Source organism: Cyclopterus lumpus, chromosome 7 (assembly GCF_009769545.1).
Source record: "Cyclopterus lumpus isolate fCycLum1 chromosome 7, fCycLum1.pri, whole genome shotgun sequence".
NCBI lineage: Eukaryota > Metazoa > Chordata > Actinopteri > Perciformes > Cyclopteridae > Cyclopterus > Cyclopterus lumpus.
The window spans coordinates 12,643,422-12,665,591 of record NC_046972.1 but is presented as its reverse complement, the minus strand read 5'-3'; the positions used below and the strand labels follow the sequence as shown (position 1 = coordinate 12,665,591).

The window sequence follows — 22,170 nt, the reverse complement described above, 5'->3', positions numbered from 1 at the left end:
GTAAACCTGACAAGAAATACAATTTAACATGTTATTTCTTAGTTGGCCTGTTTGGATTATTATTTTTTATTTTTTTTAAACTCAAGCGGTTGCAGTCAAAAGTTTTTACATGTGGAAATAGCATCCATATAAAACTGCTAACAACCACCTTCCAAGAGATGTTTAAACATTCTTTAGCCAGAGTGGTGTTGACTTTTACTTTCCTACTCTCTGCATACCTGTTCTTGTCATCTGCCCATATTATTCTTTACTTTTTAGGCTTTCTGGTGTAAAATGATCATACCAACAGGAGTAATTACCGTTTGACCAACCAAGGCATCCTGGTGAGCAAGCAGTCCAAGAGTACAGTACATCCACATTAAACCAGTGAAAAAAATATATTTTGTAGCACTCCATTCCCACTAAAGCACTCCCAACTTACCCTGTGGTCTTCTCATTTTAAATGTTTATATAGGCGATCACACAGCATAGCTGTTATTAATCTTTCATTAAAAACGTCTGTATTTATCTATGTATCTTTTAAGAGGATGTACAAGCTTAAAAATAATGATGTACGGCGCAGCAGCACGATAATGACTCGGGTTCAACATGTAATGTCAATAAGCCACAAATAAATAACTATTCCATACTTATTACATTAATCCAGTTATGCAGATTTGGGCAGACAACATTGTGACCATAAATAACGATTTGTTCAGCTGTGCTGCATGCATGAGCCATTTTATTATTTAACAACTAAAAAGATAATGTAGGAGAGATTTGGCAGTTTTTCTATTTATGGCATGGGTCTCTACAAAAACAAACTAGAAAAACTAACGTTGATGAGTAGTTTTCATGAAACCACTATTTTCAAAGAAATTATAATTTAGTGTAGACAGTCCAAAACATGTCCCAATAACCGTCAAGTTCCTGGAATACACCTTTGTCTGATATTTGAAATCATCAATCATATTTGATCATTGAAAAGTAGAAACTGACCGGGTTCCAAAAGAAAAGACTGAGGATGGTGCCTCTCCCCATTTTCTTTGGGGCTTACCTTGCCAATATTCCAGGTCTTGATGTGCTGCAGTTCAACCAGCAGTTGCTCATCACTGCATGCCTTGAGCTTCTCTATAAGTATCCTGCAGTCGGCAGGCTGTTGGTTCAGAAGAGGCATAAAATGGTTAGTCACTAGTGAGTAAATGGACCTCCAATGCTCTTTTCTACTTGCATAGTATAACACACATTAGTGTTGCCGTGACATACAAATCTGCATTTCCTCTGTGTACTTAAAGTAGGGGGGAACCATGCTGACCTTCAATACCAATTATTTTGTAGCACATGAGTAGGAGCTAACTATGACCATCTCCAACCTTAAAATTGTCACTGCACTTTCATGGTTGGCTCAACAGAGTCGATCAGTCAAACAAGCAGTTCTGAGTAATCATACTGGCAGCAATACAGCTACAAGACGAAAGATTAATTTATGCATGCAACATTTGGGAAGGTCGCAAGTGTCCACATGGCTAGAGCGATGTTACACCATCAGACACAATGCTTTGAAGGGGTTCTGGGTGGGAGATTTTTGGCAATCCTTGCACATCCAACATTTTCTAACTAAGTGGACGCAAGAAAAAAACAGAACTTTGAGAATGGCGGTTTTGTGCGAGGACAAAGTTCCAAGGGTTTCCATGTCATTATTCCACTTCAGCTCATGTCCCTGCAACTGTTCTTGACGAATCTCAAAAATAACCCAGGTTTTACAGTTTTAGAATCTGTTGTCATTTAACATAATCTGGAGATCTAAAAACTGCGTTACTGCTAGCCACAGTGAAAATGTCCAGCTGTTGCTTAAATGCATACCATTGCTATGACTTTTATTGTGAAGCACCAATAGGAAGTGCACCCGTATTGTCACCAAGGTTGCCAACTGACTGCCTACTCCTTGTTTCAGCAGAGATGCACAGATTGCAATTTTCATTAAAAGTCTGACATGCTGATTCTGATTTTCTTTCAAGTGCAAGTCAATGCAACCTATGTTAACGATAGCTGTTTAGCTCTGTTATAAGCAGGACTGTGCTAGGGAGAGAACCTGTGATGTCGGCAGACATGGACTCTTGGCAGCATGTATGGGAATGAATTACAATATAATAAGTGTCTGATTAAGTTAGTTGTTCAAATGTTTTAAGGTGGGTACTCCACCTTATTATGGACTTGCAGTACACTTGAATTACTTTTCACTTGAGCTGAGGAACTTTAACAACGATAATATATTGTGTGTTTGGCTGTAACGTTACCGTCTGTGCCGCTGTGTGCTGACTTTAAACTATCATGGGGCAGCTGGACATGTATAAATGTTACCAGCAAAAAATCTGAACTATTTAACCAATCAGGTAGTCACAGATCATGGCTTAGCTGAAAACCAGCCATTTCAAATCAGCAGCCAATCGACTGGTGCATCTCTAGTTTTTAGTGCTCTATTAGTCAGCACATCATTTTGCAAAACGAGGAATAGTAAAAGAAACAGCAACAGTTGATTGGTTACATAAAGAGATGCAGGTGACTGGCATCAAACTGCTGTTGATGCAAATATCAAACCTCCAATACATAGTATGCAACACCTTTTACTAAGCTCCCTTGGATTGTGACATTATGGTTTCCTATCACATTTGGTCATGGTAAAACCCAGCTTGGGTATCCCAACTCTATTGAAATCATGATACGGTAGGAATGGCCTTGTTTAAGCATACTCACAGCTTCCGTAGGAGTTTTCTTTAACTTGCTTCTGTCTACCTTCATTGTCGATAATCTCTATTTGTTGCTCCTGTTGAGAAAGTTCCATGTACATCAGAAAACACCATGCAATACTGAATTTCAATGCATCATTTACATAATTGTATTTAAATATTAAAAACAAATCTAAAACCAATGAGACATTCAGATTTAGAGTTAATAACTCTCGTGTGTACACAATGTAAATTGTGAAATGTACTTACAGAGAATTAATTTGGCAATATCCACTTAACAGCATGTTCCAGTCACGTTATCTGTAAAATGATATAAAAAATATCAAACTATGGACAGTGTCTTACATAATTTCAAAAACCATGTACAATAATTTAAAATATTCATATCTCAAGAAAGGATTCTCTGTGTGTGTGATAGATCTATCCATCTAATTAAATAAATAAATAAATAAATAAATATATATATATATCTCACACACACGCATAAAGAGAAGTCAGTTAATTCCAATAAATACCTTTTTACAAGGCACTCTACTAATAAGCAAGGGTAGTGGATATAGGTTTTCCCTTAAAAACACGTTTCAGATCACAAATGACTGATTAATAACGATAATACATTTATAATCATTAATACAAATGAGATAACGACATATTTGATTAAAGTAGCAAGGTCTGAACGTCACAAAGCAGACTGAGGCTGATAAATTGCTAGTGGCTAACTAGCAGCATAGCACACAGTTAATTAAATCAGGCTGGGTCCTACTTTTTGTCCTATAACATTTGTCTACCGTTTCTCGTACCCCGATTCAAGTGATCTCAATAAACAGATGTACGCTGCTTTCCCCATCATCAACTAGAGTTACTGAACGGTTTAAGTTACAGCCAGATAGCTAACTAGCTAACGTCACCCTTGCTAACAGCGTAACGTTATTTACCCATTGGACTGTAGTTACGAGTCACAGACGGCATTGATTTGCTTGTGGACTGGCTTGCAATACGTATGGCGAAACAAGACATTGGGAAGCTCAATGTACCAAAGACATCTCTCAGTAACGTTTGCTACGGAGTTTGTTAGCCCGGGACCAGCTAGCTGTGAGCTACCGGTGACGTTAGCAAACGATCCTCTTTTGAAATACTTCAAAGCATTTTAATACCACCCGACCACAAAAGTCAGTCAAGTCACAAACAAGTCATATGTGTAATCAGCGTAGATATAAGAAATAGCTCACCAAAAAAAAAATCAAGCAATGTTAGCCATCCGTGCCAGAGCTGTCAATTCAGATCTAAAAAAAAAAAATCACCACGCTGTCCTGACCTGACTCTTGACTAATTTAGATCGGGGCTGCGTAGGCCGCAAAGGAAGCCCGCACTCCCCACTCCTGCACCATCCCCGCTTCAAGTAAAAACGAAACCGTAAACACCACTCGGCGATCAGCGACACTAAAATGGTTGCATGTCAAGTACGTGGAGCCAGGTAGCGTTACTTTGTTACGGCTCTTACCCGGGTTTCCACGGCTAGACAGTCGTAGCACGCGCTAGCTAGCAAGCTAGCTACCGTTAGTTGAATAGCAAGCAGAAACGCATAATAACTCGCTGAATCATTGCCGGAAGGTTCTAACGTGACACTGCGAGTTTGGTTTTCAGTGTTCGTTCAGGCAAATTGACTACCGGCTACATACTCTATAAAGTGTTCATCCGTCCGTTGCATTATTTTTCAGAGTATCCGCGCTTGTTTCCATAGCACACAGGCACTAGCTGTTGGCACAGTCATCATGACTCTGGGTAGTGTGCAAAAAGTGAATAACGTTCCGGCAGGGGATGAGTGGCCACTGTTTATCGATGCAGTGCATGTTAATAGAAGTCAATCGACCCTATGTGTAACGAATCAGCTTCATCTATTATCCTTAACAATTAGGATCAACACAGGTCTCAAAGACAACATCCGCAATAAACGACAACAAAAAAACACTAGAAAAATGAATATGACTAGATCTTAAAAAGAATATTTTCATCGAAATCCATCATCAGATGCACAATTGTCAACCTCGCATGTATCCTTGATTGTGAACAGTGAACCAACAATACTGAAGTATTGAAACAACCCATCACCACAGCTGCACAAATATTAAAGAGTGAACATTTTGAGACCATATTTTACTAAAGCAGGAGCACATTTTGCTATGACTAAACCAGCTAACAATGAAGCAAAGAGAAATTCAGCATCCTAGTTTTTAAAGTCCACCGAGTAAATATCACAAATGGCACCGATTAACTACAATGTTAATTATTCAGTTAGTTCAGAAGATAACTATTTTATTAGGTTATCATATGTACCAACAGTTATTAAGTGTTGTATTCATTATCATTAGTCAGCCTGCTTAATCTACATGAAAATACAAGCGCAACATTGGTCTTCTTCACTGTTTAATTGAGTATTTTTTTTTACACAATTCAAAATTGTAATTTTAAGTCTTATGTCAATGTATTATTACTAATGAAACTTGTTTATTGAAACAACAAACTGTTATTGAATTGGCTATTTAATGTAAACTCGATCGATGATTATGAGAATTTTGATCCTTCAATGTGTGCAGCAAGATGTTCTACCAGTCTGTTGTGGCCAGTGCACTGTACTACTCTGTAGTCTGCTGGGGGAGCAGCATTGAAGTCGGAGACACCAACAGACTTAACAAACTGGTTAAGAAGGCCGGCTTCATCATTGGCTGCAAACTAGAGAAGGTAGTGGCGAGGAGGTCACTGAAGAAATGATTATCCATATTGGATAACCCGGACCACCCTCTCCACCACATACTGCAGGAACAGCTGAGCACTTTTTCCAGAAGACTCATCACCTCTGGCCAAATCAAATCACTCAACTATAACATAGTTGCACTGTTGTTTACTTGGCTACATATTTACTTGATTGTTTGATTTGTTAGTTAATTAAGTATTATTCTATCCCATTTGTGTATTTTTATGGCTTACCTGTATGTATAAATGCTGCTGAAGCGAAACAGTTTTCCCTTGTGGGATTAACCATCTAAAACAAATATTAAAGAACACAAGCGCAATATTGGCACATCTCTCATATTGGCTCTAACATGTAAATAAAGGATGAAATGTACAAAGATGTTTGAGGTTTGTATTGCAAGAACTAACGTTAACATTAGTTGACACTGATGGTGAAAAAGGTTATATGAATTAATTTAACCTATTAGCATTATTACCGTTGTAAATTCCATCAAATCTCAGACACAATGTCCAGAGAAATACCTGCTCTGCAGTATAACACGTGATAACTGTTGAAATCTCAGGTATGTAAAGCAAGCTGCTCTCTCAATTTAACATCTAAAAGGAATATGGTAATCATGTCAAAGTAATTTATAGAATTGTTCATCTGTCTACACATAATACAATATTCCTTTAGCAGACTGTCTCTAAATGATACATCAACTTCTGTTGATATTTCATATTTTCATTCACTTGTATGCAAAATCAAAGTTGTGTTGCTGCTTTCTCAAGTACCGTCAAAACAAACAACTCTGCACTCGTTAGTGTTCTCTTGGGTCCCCGTCATGACAGTTCCACCACACAGCCAAGTTACGGCTACTCATGGTTAGAAACCCTGGTGAAATACACTCTAGTTACAAAGACACAAAATTCCAGGGGCCAACTTTACAATTGGGCAATGTAAGCAAATGTCTGGGGCCTCCCAACTAAAAATGACTATAGATTTATAATGTTTAGATATGAAAAATATTGAATTGTTATACATTTAAACTCATTCCAAGCCAAAATAAGTTACAAAAGGCCCTTACTATCTTCTTGTGTACTTCTACGTCAGAGGAAAACTGTGTAATACTACATTAACAGACGTTTTACTAGTTACTTAGCAGATTCGACTCGCACAATATAACAATTGAAATACAATGCATTATTATTCATTAAACTATCAAGCATCATATTAGAATTAAAAGCTCGATGTATAGTAAATTTAAAAACATTGGGTGGAAAATTGCCTTTCACTCTTCACTTTAAGGAACAGGGGGGACGGGGGGGGGGGACGAGGGACGACGAGGGACGACTAAGGTTCGATTCAGCTTCCAGTTGGCTATCTGCTCATGACTAACAAAATGACACATCCTTGCTGCCGTCAATTAAATAGGCTGTGGGGCACGGCTGCAACATCTGTCAATTAATTTGTTGCAGCTGTATATCATGATCTGTCAAATGTGTACAACTGTGGTCATGAAAACCTAAATATTTATTATTAATTAAATTGACAACGTGACAAACACACACACACTTACTGATATGAGACTTCAACAGCGGTTTAAATTGGTACAAATCATGTCTGGATTATAGAAGTTGAATTGGATAAGGAATACATTCAAGATAAAAACATAAAGGGGAAATTTCACTTGAGGAATGAGATTAGAACAGTACCTAATGAGGAGCTACACAAATGGCTAACGGGCAGACAGTTTGATCGTGCATTTGATAATCTTAAATATCTGCAATCTATGAATGCAGTAACATTTGTAGAGTCCTGCCTGGGTTTAGATTATTCCAGCTGTGAGTCACACCTCTTTTGTGCCAAAAAGACTTCCACAAAAGGATGAACCGGTGTTTCCTCACTCAGCTCTTCTAGAAGCCTCCCCTGTCCTCGTCCCTTCAAGGGACCATACCATAAAGCCTTTAAGTTAGCATAAAAAGAACCCATGCAGCTGGGTCTGCCCGGTGAGGACGACACACTGGACTCTGAAGCCCCACTGCTACACAGAGCGCTGTTCACTTGTTTATTAATACTGAATGTGTTGCGTGTCTAAATTGCACCAAAAATTACAAAAGAACTTCTTTCGGTGCCAAGCAAGTAGATTTGAGTTGGACTTGTTCTCAAGATATGTGAAGGACATACAAACAAAGATTCCTTGCTTTATAGTTAGATACATTACAAAAGATGTGAACCCATCCAATGCGTCACAACACTATGGATCACCACATGGAATGATTTCCTTGTTCTTAAGAGAAAATGCTGCAGTATCAGTTTATCAAAAAAATTGACATTGTCATGTATACTGGTAGCAAAACTAAATTGCACCACATAAATGTTTTGTCGGAATTAGATGCATTTTTAGAATTTAAATCTTAAAATATCTTATTTGATGCGATATCAAGTCTATTTGAAATAAAGGCAGAACAGTTTAAGTCAATATAGTAAATTAGCTAGCAGTACATACCAGAAACAGCTTTGGTTCAATGGCTCCCCCATTCTCATCCTTGGCTTGCTTTTCAGTTTCTTATAACTATCTGAAAACACAAACACTTGCATCAGATATGATAATAAATCTAACCAGCTTGATTGACCATTGGCACTTTTACCAACAGCGGGAAGCAGAGTTCTATTAAAACTTAAAAATGGTCTTGTCATCAGTTACATACTGTTTAACAATACTTTTTCCTGATGTTTAAATTAAAACCTGAAACTGTATTTTAACTGTTGGGCCTTTTCTGCAATAGACACTTTCAAATCCCAACATGCTATGCATGTACATGCCTTAGTTAGGACGAAAAAAACAAATTTATTATTCTCCATGTATCTTTATGAACAACTGACAACATGCATTCTGAATTGTAGGACATCACTAAATTGTCTGGACTGTAATACAATCGCCTCAATAACCTGAAGACGGTTGACATGTCTAAATGCTGGTACATTTTTAAAATCTTTTAATTGCATCTTGGCTACAAACCTAGAATTAAAATCACAACATATGTAGTATGACAATAAAAGTGAATTACGGTTCCCCAAATTTGGCATATATGGTCATACATTTTCAGACAAAACATTTACAGGTCTGCTTTTCAGCTGCCTGAGCTTTTAAATTAGCCTTTGGTGTCCAGAAGATCAACTTCAGTGTGCAAGCTACAAAGGACTGGTATGAATTAATAAACTACATCATAGTTTACAGAATAAATCAATGCAGTATGCAGCACACAACAAGTCCATTATTGTTGTCAAGTCATCACAAACATGAAGAGAACTCTGTTGTGAAGTTTGCAGATGACACAAGCGACATCAGCCGGATTACAAACAGCAATGAGACTTCATATATAGAGAGGAAATCAACCTCAACAACCTTGCAGAGCAGTGCTCAGAACAATCTACTGCTCAACGTCAGTAAAACCAAGGAGCGGATTGTTGATTTCAGAAAAAAAGGAGGCAAAGATGCACACCCCTGTCTACATCAATGGAGCTGAGGTTTAAGTTCCTGGGAATCAGCATCAGAACCAACATGACATGGTCATCTCACATCTCCATCCTGGTAAAGAAAGCTCATAAACAGCTGTATTTAAGGAAACTTAAAAAAGGCACAATTCCTGTGCAAAGTTAAAGATGAGAAATTGAAAGCATCCCGACTGCAAACATAACAAACTGGCACAGGACAGGAGGACTCAACAACGCGTGATTAAAACCACCCAGAACATCATTAGTACCAATCTACTGAGCATCAGTGATATTGGTCAGAAAAGGAGTATTAATTACTAAGAGCTACTGGGATATTAAAAGACATAACCCACCCCAGCCACAACCTGTTCACCCTGCTGCCATCTGGAAAGATATACAGAAGTATCAGCTGCCTAACCACAAGACTTAAAAACAGCTTCTATCCTCTGACTATGAGACTCCTTAATTCATCCTCCATACACATATATAATATAGTTAGTTGTTTATTAGTTGTTTGTTTTCTTTCCTATCTAGCAATTTGGGATTATAATCATAATGCTATTGCCCTGTCATACAATGACAAATAAAAACCATGTAACCTATGGTCACTAATTGAAAAGACAAGGACCAAAGGGAGTGCTGAAATGTTCCCTTCATCAAGTTTACATTCAAATTATTGTGGCTGTGTTAACTGAAAGGAATCACAACTTGCTTTCAAAGACATGTAACTAAATGTGATCTGCGTTAGTGGCTGTAAGCCTTATTTGACAGTGCGATACTTCCCTATCACTTAATGTACGACACCCCCCTGAATAATTAACATTCACGAACAACAACGCTGCATTAACGTAATACTGAAAACGTGAACTGGTTTGATCTTCTGCATCATACAATACAGTGACGTTATCGGCCGTGGATAGCACCTTAGTTTACCATTAGTTCGCTAACTAAACTCACACTACAATGCACGTTACCACACTAACTCGTTCATCACTCCCCAGTAAACACACGTTATGTCCGTTGTAACGTGTAAAACCCACTTGCATTGTCTGCCAGTATTTTTTTTAAGTAGCCACCCAACGTTACGCAGTTACGGTTAAGTCAATGGTGGAGCGAACGTTGGCGAGGTTAACCGCTAACGCCAGTTAGGTGACGTTAGCTAGCTAGTTAGGTGTTCAGCTCATATTCAGCTCTAACGGCTAACGTTCGTTACTTCAGCTCATATTCAGCTCTAACAGCTAACGTGCGTTACTTCGGCTCCATTTCAGCTCTAACGGCTAACGTTCACGCTAGCAGATTACGAAAAGTCAAATATGTAACCCGACACACATTTAGACTCTAACCGGTTAATTGTATCATCATTCCCGAGGAAATGGAGTAGCCGTTAGTCATTCAACGGGGTTACCGCTTTGACGTTAACTTGTACATAGCGGCACATACCCGCACACAGTAAACATGAGTATGGATATGCGTATGGCATTTATGTTTGCGGGTTTCGCGCGAGCTAACTAGCTAGCGGTGAGAGCTCCGCACAATGCTCTATCAGTGGGATCATGGCTAAATTAAAAATGGCGGTTTACATAGCAGAGGATCCGTAGTTTAGCCGTAAAATACACTAGTTTTGTGGTCTCGGATCTTTGTGACGGTTGTAAAACATCGATTGCAGTTATTGAGTAAGATGAATGTATGCCACCAGTTAGCTAAAATCCACGGCAATACAAAGGAATAATTATTTCTGCTTACCTCGAATGCGTGTTACATTTGCTTCTCCATCTTGCACTAGAGTGGTGGTAGAGCAATTTTGGATCTCGCGAGAATACCTGCTGCTGCGTTTACTCAGGGCACTCCCTTGTAACCCAGTGGGTCTTCGTTTAAAAGCGGGCATACGGCCTTATTAACTGGTATTTCCAACCTCAACCTTTTGATTAGATGTGCACACAAGAGTTCTCCAAGATTTAATTTTTTATTCAATTTAATATTAAAATGTATTCAAACTCAACACATGCTTTTATGCATTTATGTGTACTGGGAAAGTTGAGCAATGGAAAAAAAAAAAGTGTAAATGTTAAAGTAATTGTGAACTAGTGTGTACAATAAAAAAAAGAGAAACCGTAGGAGCCACTAACTCAAATCTAAAGTGGCTTAATTATATCAAATTGTACTTTCATTTGAAAGAAAATCATTAAGTGTTGATGTGTTTAATCCAACACAATATTACTTGTTTGTATTAACTTTTGTATTAGTTCCAATGATTCCCTTAACGCTACTTGTAGGTAATTGCAATTAAAATAAAGTTATCCAGTCAATTCGAGAGTAGTACTCATATTAGTAGTAGGTAGTAAACTGAAAACTATGCATTTGACAACCAAATCACACTTTTGGTGATATAGTAGTCTGAAAATAAAATCAACGAAAAAAAGAAATTTTGCCCAATGTATATTTTATCTTTTCCAGGTCGTATTTAAACATCATGTTTAAAAGACACAGTACACACACCAACACAAAAGTGATATCAATAGTTAAACATAAAACTAAATGGATGAAATTAAACAAGGGCATTTTTTTCAGAACATTTTCACTATTACACTGACAAGACAACATGACAAACTAAGCAGCAAGACAATTACTGCGTACAAATATAAAAAAAAACTATTTCAGATATTTTCTAAATAGAGCAATGTATCATGTACAAGTTATGTTAAGAAAGATTTAAAATGTTTTGAACTATAAAAGAACTTAAATTACAACATATATTTACATATCAACTCAAGTCCTGCACCTTCACACAGTTAAATCTACACTTCTGCTGACATTTTAGAACCAGCGCATTCTGTGTAAAGATCCACAACTGGCCCAAGAATGCTTCCAAAACTTGGGGCACAAATTATGTCTCTTCATCGCATAAAATTGTTCTGCTCTTCCAATGTAGCTATATAAATTACAAATATTACAAATATTTACAATGACAACTGTAAAAAAAAAAAGAAAAGCAATGAAAACAATTTTTGTACAGTTATTAAGTGGTTGAAAATAATTAAAGTAGGGACCAAGACGATGAAGTGGTAAAGTATACCATGTTGAAACAAGCTGAGAGATGGCAAAAGGCTGCCTTGTTAAAATAAATATAATAACAATAAATAGAGCTGTATGATGTTACTCTTGGCATCAGTTGAGTGCTTATAACGTCATGTGTAGAGCTACAGTTTATGGAGGAAAAGGAGTTGTACACACACTTCATGACAAATCCCTGAAAAATAACTTATGCATGTTGCATTTTGGGTGCTGCTTTGCATACACTGAATTTTTGCACAACTGTTTAATTTGTGTCGAGATTAGGATCCTGTAATCATCATAGGAAACACATGTTTTAAAGAGGTACAAAAGGACATTACATTTGACCAGACCATAAAATGCATTGTTTTTCCCTTCCCTTTTTGAAATGTATGATGGACAGTAAGGTCTTCACGTAAGTAGAACCACAAAAAAAAAAAAACTAAATAAAAGAAACAATTGAGTTTTGTAAATTGATCACACTAGTTGAATGCATGTCCACCTACATTTTAAAATGTGCCTCACAATTTCCGATTGCAAACGTCAAATGGTATATGACCATAAAGAAGTACTTACCATATGTTTTAAGTCACACATATGCCTTTGAAACACATTTGAACAGATATGGATAAATGGGCAGAGTAAATGGTGTACAAGACAAGCTATAGTGAGGTTCAATAACAGCTGAAAACAGTAAACATTTATATAGAGTACAAAATATAGATCACTATCTCTATTTCTTTAAGAGCTACTTCACTAAAGCCTTTTTCTTCATTCCCACTTTTAAGTTTTCAGACATTTTCCCAACATCTCTCACAAGAGAAGTTTGCCGTTACGATGAATTTTCAGAATCTTTCCAAGTCTCTGTTTTGCAGTCGCAAGTCCTTTCTTTGGACGCTTCCCTAAATTAAAAGTGAAAGGGGAAAATACATGAGAAAATATGCCGTCAGAGATATGACATTGTGTTGTTAATGCTTTACATTTATGCTTACCTTGAACAACTCCTGTTGTGCTCTGGCTGGTTAAACCTGCAGGGGATGTACCAGAGTGAGAGCTGCTGTTCTGTGGAGAAAGTGAAGGCCGGCGTGAAGTGAGGAATACACCAGGGGCCATAGCTCCACTGCCTCTTGGGCCTCCAGGGCCAAATGGTCCTGGCCCTGCAGTGTATTCATGGTCCAACAGACTTGCAGAGTAATAATCCATCCTCCTGTCTGGGCTCAAGTCTGCTGCAGTCTCTGGAGCAGGTGGTGGTGAGGGTGGGGCTGGCTCAGTCTGAACAGGGGGAGGAGGGGCTACAGGAGCTGGAGGACGCTGCTTTTTGGTGTACTTTCTTCTTGCAGGCTTTTGCTGCTCCTGGTTCATAATAAAAAAAGAATCAAAAGTAATCTTATTTTATTGCACGGTGCCTCTACTCCACATTATTCACTAGGCACATACTTCTAAGACTAAGCTTTGTTTCCCAACTCACTTGTTGTGCCAGCTTGGCAGCAGCTGCGGCAAGGCCAGTTTCTACAGCTGCGACTCTAGCCCCTTCCCTGGCTGGTCGATCCTGTTTAGGTAGGGTAGGCATCACCCTGGCTATAAATGAAAATACATTCTTAAGAGAGCAACTCTCAGAGAGCTAAAAGGCACTATGTTCCATATTGCCAATATGTTCAAGCTAGGTACCTTTCGGGCTCCAAGGTGTATCATCCCAGTTTTTCTTCCGCTTCATCTTAGCCTTGTTAGCACGGTCCTCCTCATCAGACTCCAAGGACGGGTAAACTGAAAGAAAGAAATTATCATAATTAAACATCAGCTTGACCAATAAAAACTTTAGTGCTCTGACTAACTGATTTGTACGGCAGCAGGTTTTAGTCATTGAGTGTATTGTTCGCTCACCATAGTCTGAATCTTTAAAACAGGTTCCCAGAGTCTCTTGCTCATCTGGACTGTCCTCGTCACTAAGGTGACGGGCTGGCCGTTTAATTGGCCGTTTCCCAGGACGCTGAATGACAGGTTTCTTCTCAGGAGTCTTTTTGACCCCTCCAGTCACCCATACTGCCCTGCCACCCTTTTCCTTGACCACCCCTAATCCCTCTGTCAGGCCTCCAGAAATGGATAGGGGAGATGAAGAGGAGGAAGATGAGGACGAGGAAGGGGGGTTGGCCATGGACAGCATACCCTGTATGGCATCACGAGTACTGGGAGAGGCTGGGGCTTCCTCACTGAGAGAAGGAAAGAGTTGAGCAATCACTCAGGATCTCAAAAATAACCTCCTAAACATACCAAAGTGTCAGAGACATTGGAAATATGTGAACTATGCAAGTTTCAAAGGTTATTGGATTCTTGCAACAACACAGTGAGACATTTATTCCAGCTTATATTTCAAATGCATTGTTCTTGTCGCAGGTATCCAAAAGTTAGGAAAGTGTGCTTCAAATATATTGCATCAAACACCAAAAAACTTCTAAAATATCATCACAGACTCTTCCTGAATTTTAGTGTTCAATAAAAACAATGAAAGAATCCCTTGTGATCAAGGAGCCCTAACCTGAGTGTTGCGGAGTCCAAGCCTGCCACTTGCTTGCTGGCCTTCAATAAGTCCAGAATTCCCCCTGCGCCACCCTTTACCCCGTGGGCGGCTAGTGCTTCTTCATCTGTGGTGTAATCCTCCTGAAGCCACATGCATAAACATGCTATTGTTAGTATTACACCAGTACTGTAAAGTTCTGGTGGATGCACGACATGCGTCATAATAAACAAACAGACGGGAAAAAACGTGTGAATACTCTTTCATTCCTGTCACAATTCTACAGTGTATAACCGAGTTATTAATTATGCAGTCCACTTTAGGACAGAGAATATGTTGACTCAATGAAAACATAAATGTAAAGTAAATATAAGCTAACGACAACATCATTTGTGATGAGCTGTGACCTGCTAGATGCTGAGCTTGGAAGTATAACCTGGTATGTTTGGTATGAAATGCATAACAAATGTAAACTCAAAGCCACAATGTAGTCATAATCACAGATTCATTAGAGTTGTATCCTGCAATGGCATGCGTGACGTCAATAATTTTTTTTGTCATTAAGACTGACTGATTTATTGATACTGGCTACTACAGCTAAACAATGGCATTCACAACTTGCTACAGAATACCTGATTGGTGTATCCATAAAAACCTCACCTCAATGTCGAAGTCTACCTCTCCTGGCTCCCTGATGCGATTGGGGTCAGAGCAGGGTTTGGCTCTGGGCAGCTTCCTCGGAAGACCTGAAAGCCAATTTTAACAAGGTTAGGTAACAGTAGCAAGGTAGCTTTTAAACCATCCTACTTAATATTAGGTTCTACATCTAGCAAACACTCCAAGTGTTTAAATGCTATACTGATCTCTCAAACTTTACTGGTGGGTAAAGAAATACAAAAAGACATATGCCCCTTCAACATTCATTTAAGCATTCACAAAACTCTTGTTGAAAGTCTAATTCTCACCACTAAGTTTCTTTTTCTTGTTAGGTCCTGCAGGCTTACGTCGTGGAGGAGGGGTTTCGTCAATCTGCAGCTCATCCTCGGATTCCAAGTCAGACAGACTAGATCCCTCCATGGCAAGGTGTTTATACTTTCCTGCCCTTCCTGCACCATTACTGCTGCCGATCTTCTTACTAAAACCAATGGATCAGCAGGTTCGAAACAAACCCTTTAGAAGACCATAAGTTCACAAAAGTAATAGAAACACACCAAATGACTGCAAAGCTTACCCGTGGAGTTTTCCATTGGTCAGCACAAGTTTCAGTTTGCTTTTCTTTAGCTTCCCTTCAAACTCATCTAAAGGCAACTCCAGCTAGAAAAACAGATATAAATTATCAGAAAATATGAGGATGAAGCACACAAACAAAATAAATGCTGGATAAGCATTCCCATTGCCTTCATGAATTTTTCATGAATTCTTTCTGTCTGCAAATGCCCTACCTTGTTCTTATTTTTGGACTTTCCATGTTGACATTTTTTGAGTGTATGTTTTGTGTGGATCTCAATGAGGTCAAGTTCTCCTGCTTCTGCCTTAAGTAGCCCCTTCTGACCCTTCTTCTTAGTTCCTGGAGGCCCGAGACCCCCCATCATCTCCTTGGGCTTGGGTCCTTTCTTTTTTCCAGGAGGGCGTCCTGAATTCTGAGAGGTGGTCAGGGGAGCTTTAGAGATTGGAGAACCAGGAAACTGAGGTCCAGTGCGGCCAATGTTTTGCTGGAAGATGTCCTGATGTCGAGAGAGAGAGAGAGAGAGAGAACCGTCTAGTGAGTAAAAGCTAAAATGTTATAATAGTATTCACAACATATATAAACATATTCACAAAAATCTAAACTAAAAACATGCACAAACTTTAAATTATTCGTACACTCACCTCAACCAGACGAATCTCTTTGGCCAGGTCCTTCACCAGTGTCTGAGTATTTATGGTTTCTGGAATCTCCACTTCATGATCTGCTAAAGCCTGAGTGTAGGAAGACAACGGTAATTCAATTTACACAATATTTTGCATTTAAATCTAATATTATGGTGCACAAAACAAGACATTTTTAATGAAGTTCAATATCATTATTATATCCATTCGCTGAAGCTACAGCCAACAGCTGGTTAGCTTAGCACTAAGACTGGAGACATGAAACAGCTAGTGCTGGAGACATGGTAATGAAATCTGCCTCCCAAAACCTCCAAAGACCACTAATTAAACACATTATAGCTGGATTGTGTCCTGGGGTCTCAAAACAGTCAGACACATAACCCCCTGTAAAACCATAACAAATCATTTCTGTAAAAACAAACAACAAACAAATCTGTGAGCTTTAGGTAGGAATTATTTCTGCTGCTAGCTGTAGTTTCATATTTAACGGACAGATATGAGCGTGGTAATAATGTTCTTATTGTCAGCCAGAAAAATTAGTGTATTTACCAAAATGGCAATAACGTATTTAATGTTGACTTTTGAGATGATTTCAAATCTAATACTTTTATGTAATTATTAACATAAAGATGATTTTATGTAATGATAATGTCGGCGCTTGCATGCAGTCTGATACCAAATAAAAAATAATTTGAGCACGCTTATTTCACAATTAGTTATGGAGGAAAACCATTTTTTTTAGGTCGACTGTAGCTCATGGGGAGTGAGCTATGAACTATGGGTTCGATCCCCGCTCTCCCCATAGTTGCATGTCGAAGTGTCCTTGAGCAAGACACTGAACCCCCAGTTGCTCCCTGGACGCTTCACTGCAGCCCACTGCTCCTTACTTAATAACTAAGGATGGGTTAAATGCAGAGAAGAATTTCCCCACTTTGGGATCAATAAAGTGTACATTATTATTATTATATTATTATTAAATTGAGTAATGAAAAAAAGAGGGAATCGAGGAAAGAGTGATATTCAAAAAGGAAAAGATAAAATACGATTTTGCCAACCTCTTTACGGGTCCAGATGCGGAAGGCATTGTTCAAGGCCTTAGCTCCGTGAACCAAGTAAGTGGCAGGATGTCTGCGGTTTTCTCTCAAACCTGTGAGACAGTATAGCACAGGGTTAATAATATCATAATGACATACAGGCAACTCAATCGGTTCCCATGAAATAGATGTTATACAAATTAATTGAACTCCCTCACCTCTGAAGGTATCAAGAAGGTGCTTTCCAACATACCAGCACACAGTCTCAAAGTTGGGAAAACGGAACAAGTCTGCTGTGCTCAATCTCTTCTCTATTTCATATGCCCTAAAAACGGAAACACCGCACAGGAAAAGCCAGATATTAGTGGTTATTGCCACAAACTTGTGGGTTTAGCAATAGTAATAGCCTTATGAACTAGAAGTGAGGATAAACACTCAACAACAGTTGTTCAGGGCGAAAAGTTCCTTTGGAACATTCATGTTTGAATTTATCGGAATATTCATAAAAATCAGACAAATTAAAGTATAATGTGGGGGCTTGTGGCAGACAACACCAAAATGGCAATTGTCTGTCTCCAGTGCAGCAGGGATCTGCCAAATGGGTTTTTCCTGGTTAATGTTCTGCTCTAAAGTGTGTAACTGCATTGAAACAATTAGCAAGTAACATTTAGTTTCAATTTAATTTCTCACCCTCTATTTCTTGCTCTTATAGACTAGTGAGATTGTCAATAACATCAAAAGAACATTTAATTAAAAAAAGGCCACAATAAGATTACATGGACTTGGCATGGAAACAGTGCTGAGGAAACTTACCGAAGCTGCATATCAATGTTGAGACTATGCAAGAAGTTTCCTCCGAAGGCCAGGCAGTCCACTGGAGTCAGCACAGCATGAATCCAACCTGGAAGAAAAACAAATGACAAAAATGGAAACAATATTTGAGTCAGACTTCATTGACTATCACAACTATATTAAAACCGGTTCAATCCCCGCTCTCCCCATAGTTGCATGTTGAAGTGTCCTTGAGCAAGACTAACAAAACAAACGGAAGCATTATGGCTCACCTGTTGGTATGAACATGGTGTTTCCTTGTTTAAGAGAGCACTTGTAACACATATCCACTTGGTCTCCAAAAAACATCTCATTCTGATTAGATGAGGAACTCCACCGCTCAAAAAGTGCCAAGTTGGCTGCAGTGGGGGAAATTAGGTAGAAGATTTTCTCGCCCTGAATAAACACAGAGACAAGATCTTAAAAACAAAAAACAATTACTTTAAAAAAAAATGTAAATAGTTGTTCCATCAATGCAACTAAAACTTCCCAAACAGGACTGAAATAATGTTCCTTCTCACCCTCAGGACATGGTACCATACTGATGTGCCTCCAAAGTCAATGTGGAAATCTGTGTAGCTGTCTTTCACTCCCATTAGACAGTACTTCTGCACATTAGGGCGTTCAAACACAGACTCTTCAGGCCAGAGGTTTTCCACCCACGATAGTTTCCTCACAATCTTTGGAGTCTCCACCAGGTTCGAGAGCCTTAAACAAGTCCAGCAATTATCTTTAGTCTTTAAAACGCAACTTCAACCCAACTCTAACCTGTAACAACACAACTTCACTTGAACAATTAATTACCACTTTGTTAGAGCAACTGATTAGATAGAGAAGTAAACATTACACCCAAACAACAAGACACTGCATCATAATGGCAAACTGAACGGACAGTAAAGTGTATATCTTTGTGTACCTGGTCTCAGAAAACTCCAGGCTGATGACATTGAGCACTTTGTCTCTGTTGGGGCTGTTGTAGTATTCAACAAAGTCTCCTAACCGCATCTTCAGGTCACATTGGCGAGACACATCAATCACGTCAATCTGTTTATCCGAACCTGCAAAGAAAGAAAAAGAAAAAGTTTGAGAAAACAAATGTGAATGTCCCAAACACACATAAGCCTCAAAATATTGTCTTAAATCAGTGCAGATCTATGGATTTGAATTAAGTAGTAAAAACTTTACCGATGTAGTGCTCTACATCGCTGACGCTAAATGATGCTGGAGGAAGGGTCATGCCTAGGCCATCACGCCTCAGCACCATAACAGGAACACTGAATGAATGCTCTTCCAGAAACTCCACTGTCAGCTGAGCACCAGACGGCTTTAGCAAAACTTCATCCGCACTGTCATAGAAAACAAACAGACATATGCACAAGTTTTGATTGTGATCACTGGGAGTAAATATTCAAAACAGAGTGCTTAACAATTATGTTAAAGGTCGACATCGGCTCTCCATTCAACATAAGAGCAGAAACAGAGGATAAGGATACAAATTAATGTTTAAACTTGTGAATAACAAACTCTTGACCTTTGCAGGAGACTAACCCTGGGAAGGTGCGGCTCCGTAGCTCCCTAACGAACTGAGAGCTGCCCGTCTTAACAGGCCTACTTGGATCTCTTGCTCGAGCAGCAGCACCATCTGTCTGCTTATTGCCTCCCCGACGTTTGCGCACTAGGAAAGGAGAGACAGATAAAACTGATCAAAGCATGTTTTTATATAAAAGTTAACCAATAAGATCATAACAATTTAAGAAAGGTACACTAAAAAAATGGTAACTTACTGACAGATGGCCCATGGGTGACCTGGCAGTTGGGGCAGTGATACAGGTCAATCTCAGCTGCTTTGTCCTCCTCAACTCCAACACAGCTACACAGAAAACATTATTGTATCAAACAAAGAACATGTAGAAAGGATAACTGAATAAACTGTGATGGGTCAAATACTGGCTATACCACAATAACTAACTAAGACAACAGATATAACTACATCATCGACTCAACATTGTATTTCGCTGCACAGGGACAATATGATCAACGCAGTGTTTAATCTGAAAGTGACCTACCTTCCATGGAACCAGTCTTGACAAATGTCACACTCGATCATGAAGCGTGTAACATCATATGGCAGGCGACACAAGCAGTAGACTGGCACAGATGCCATATTGAGAGTGTGTGTGTGTGTGTGTGTGTGTGTGTGTGTGTGTGTGTGTGTGTGTGTGTGTGTGTGTGTGTGTGGGTGGGGGGGGGAAACCAATGTCAAAATCTAACTCTGGTGGGAGGGACTACTAAACAAACTACTATCAATTATTTATCAATTATGAAACGTTAGCAATGGTTATGTTATTGATGTAGCTAGTTGACTTCACTTCCAGATTCTCCTAACGCATGTCCACCGAGATTCACTTGGAAACCTGTTGAAATGTAACAAAAGGGAAACAAAATATGTAATAGCTTTCCATAAGACACTTCAATAACACAACTAACTTACATTGAAAGCTCACTGGTGCGTAATGTAAGCACAGAGAAACACAGTAGGTACTCCTGCCACCTGAGATGCTCAGTCAACTTAGCTTAACTGACGAAATAAGTCGTCTGGGTCGGATAACAATAATTATAATGGTAGCACTATTCTACATTCTTTATATAACGGTACATTATTATAGAAGAGGTAACACTTATCTTATTTCTCTCCTGTATTAGAAACATGTTGCGTCTATTAACTAACGCTCGTTAAAAGCAGCCAATTCACGTTGTAACGTTGGCTATGTTTGTAAACACGCTGTGAATGTTGTTTCGCTAGGAAGCTAACGGTAGCCGTTAGCTCTAGCAGCTAACGTTAGCTTCCAATCAGCTACCGATGTAGGTTAGTTAAACTAAGCGAGTGGGAATGTGTTCACTTTTAAAAGAACATAGCTGGTGCACTTCATTTAGCTTTTCAAGACGAAGGAAACGCTGCATGCGCCCACCAGAGCCAATGAATTTAAGCCAAACAAAGACGTGTCGTTAGTTATCTTAATCGATATTTAACGCTCGCAACTCACCGAAGTCTAGCTGCGGCAGGCCAAGCTTACAAAAGCCGTTGTAATCCCTACGCGAGCTTGGGGGTAGCTGCGGCCTTATTATGCAACGTAAACTATAAACAATTTGCTTTACCACATTTTTGTTTATGAATTCCGTAATGCCCAAATATAGAGGCCAGGTCCAGAAGTTCACCCGTGACAATAAAACTTAAATATGAAGCAACCGAAACGAGCACAATAACTACAAAACAACAGCGTATTGAACTACATCAACGCCATTTCAAAGGTTGCAGCGTCAGACGGTCGTTCGTCGCTGTCTGTTATTGAGAGAACAATAAAGTTGCAGACCGTAAATGTGGAGTTGCATTCAGGAAAAAACGTTGTGCAACGTTTATGCGGCAACAAAGTTGCAGGCACACGTCGAATAGGCTGCCATAGATGTTCAGTAACCTGTAACAAAACGCTGTATGAGTAATAGTAATGTTGAACATGTCAGTAAACGTACTAATTGTTCAACACAAGTACATTCAGAAATGCACGTGATCTTAACTTAATTTTCATCCCAGGATTTCTTTCCCGTCAGTACAGAAACTTTGAAGGTGTCAGTCCTCCTGTATTTTTGCATAATGTAATTATTTAACTTTATACCCCATTTACATTAATAAAAACATTTAATATTTTGGGGTATTTGAAAATTAAAGTAATGTAAAATGTCTCTGCCTTTGCTTTGTGATGAAGTCTGATGTGCCACCTAATAGTTGTGTTGGGATGTGGCATGTGGGATTTTGGCGTGTGTCTTTGAACGTTGTACGGCTGTCTCCATCTTGTTGTGCTGAGGATGAATTGATTGAACAACATTAACCACAATGGAAATAAATGAAGTAATTGCAGTTTG

The 22,170-nt window shown here is 38.9% G+C and overlaps 2 protein-coding genes across 17 annotated transcripts in view; both read right to left on the bottom strand.

Annotated features, from left to right (window-relative positions):
- Nucleotides 1-10,764, bottom strand: part of huwe1 (HECT, UBA and WWE domain containing E3 ubiquitin protein ligase 1) — a 46,711-nt gene extending 35,947 nt beyond the window's left edge. For 11 of the 15 annotated variants that reach the window (XM_034537475.1, XM_034537489.1, XM_034537482.1 and 8 more), the window contains exons 1-5: nt 10,699-10,764; nt 7,967-8,036; nt 2,976-3,026; nt 2,734-2,803; nt 1,037-1,135 (exon numbers count right to left, since the gene is read on the bottom strand). In XM_034537475.1, the coding sequence (XP_034393366.1) occupies nt 1,037-1,135; nt 2,734-2,778 (144 nt within the window). In that variant the 5' untranslated portion in view covers nt 2,779-2,803; nt 2,976-3,026; nt 7,967-8,036; nt 10,699-10,764. Of the gene's footprint in view, nt 1-1,036; nt 1,136-2,733; nt 2,804-2,975; nt 3,027-3,955; nt 4,093-4,227; nt 4,375-4,405; nt 4,529-7,966; nt 8,037-10,698 lie in introns of those variants that run through there. The other 4 variants (XM_034537476.1, XM_034537477.1, XM_034537479.1 and 1 more) reach the window with 4 other exon arrangements.
- Nucleotides 10,765-11,527: 763 nt separating this feature from the next.
- phf8 (PHD finger protein 8) lies at nt 11,528-21,615 on the bottom strand. Of its 2 annotated transcripts, none has more exons than XM_034538118.1 (22): nt 21,297-21,615; nt 20,319-20,666; nt 20,037-20,122; nt 19,801-19,927; nt 19,438-19,598; nt 19,169-19,310; nt 18,774-18,960; nt 18,486-18,648; nt 18,235-18,322; nt 17,640-17,746; nt 17,443-17,534; nt 16,388-16,477; nt 15,961-16,242; nt 15,750-15,832; nt 15,484-15,653; nt 15,179-15,264; nt 14,540-14,661; nt 13,888-14,213; nt 13,675-13,770; nt 13,475-13,584; nt 12,999-13,359; nt 11,528-12,908 (listed from the first exon to the last, which is right to left on the bottom strand). In XM_034538118.1, exons 2-22 carry the CDS (start codon nt 20,414-20,416, stop codon nt 12,820-12,822), a joined length of 3,066 nt encoding a protein of 1,021 aa, XP_034394009.1. In that variant the 5' UTR covers nt 20,417-20,666; nt 21,297-21,615; the 3' UTR covers nt 11,528-12,819. The 2 variants fall into 2 exon arrangements, with proteins under 2 accessions (XP_034394009.1, XP_034394010.1); XM_034538119.1 differs by having other exon boundaries at nt 21,409-21,615.
- Between the last annotated feature and the right edge of the window lie 555 nt (nt 21,616-22,170).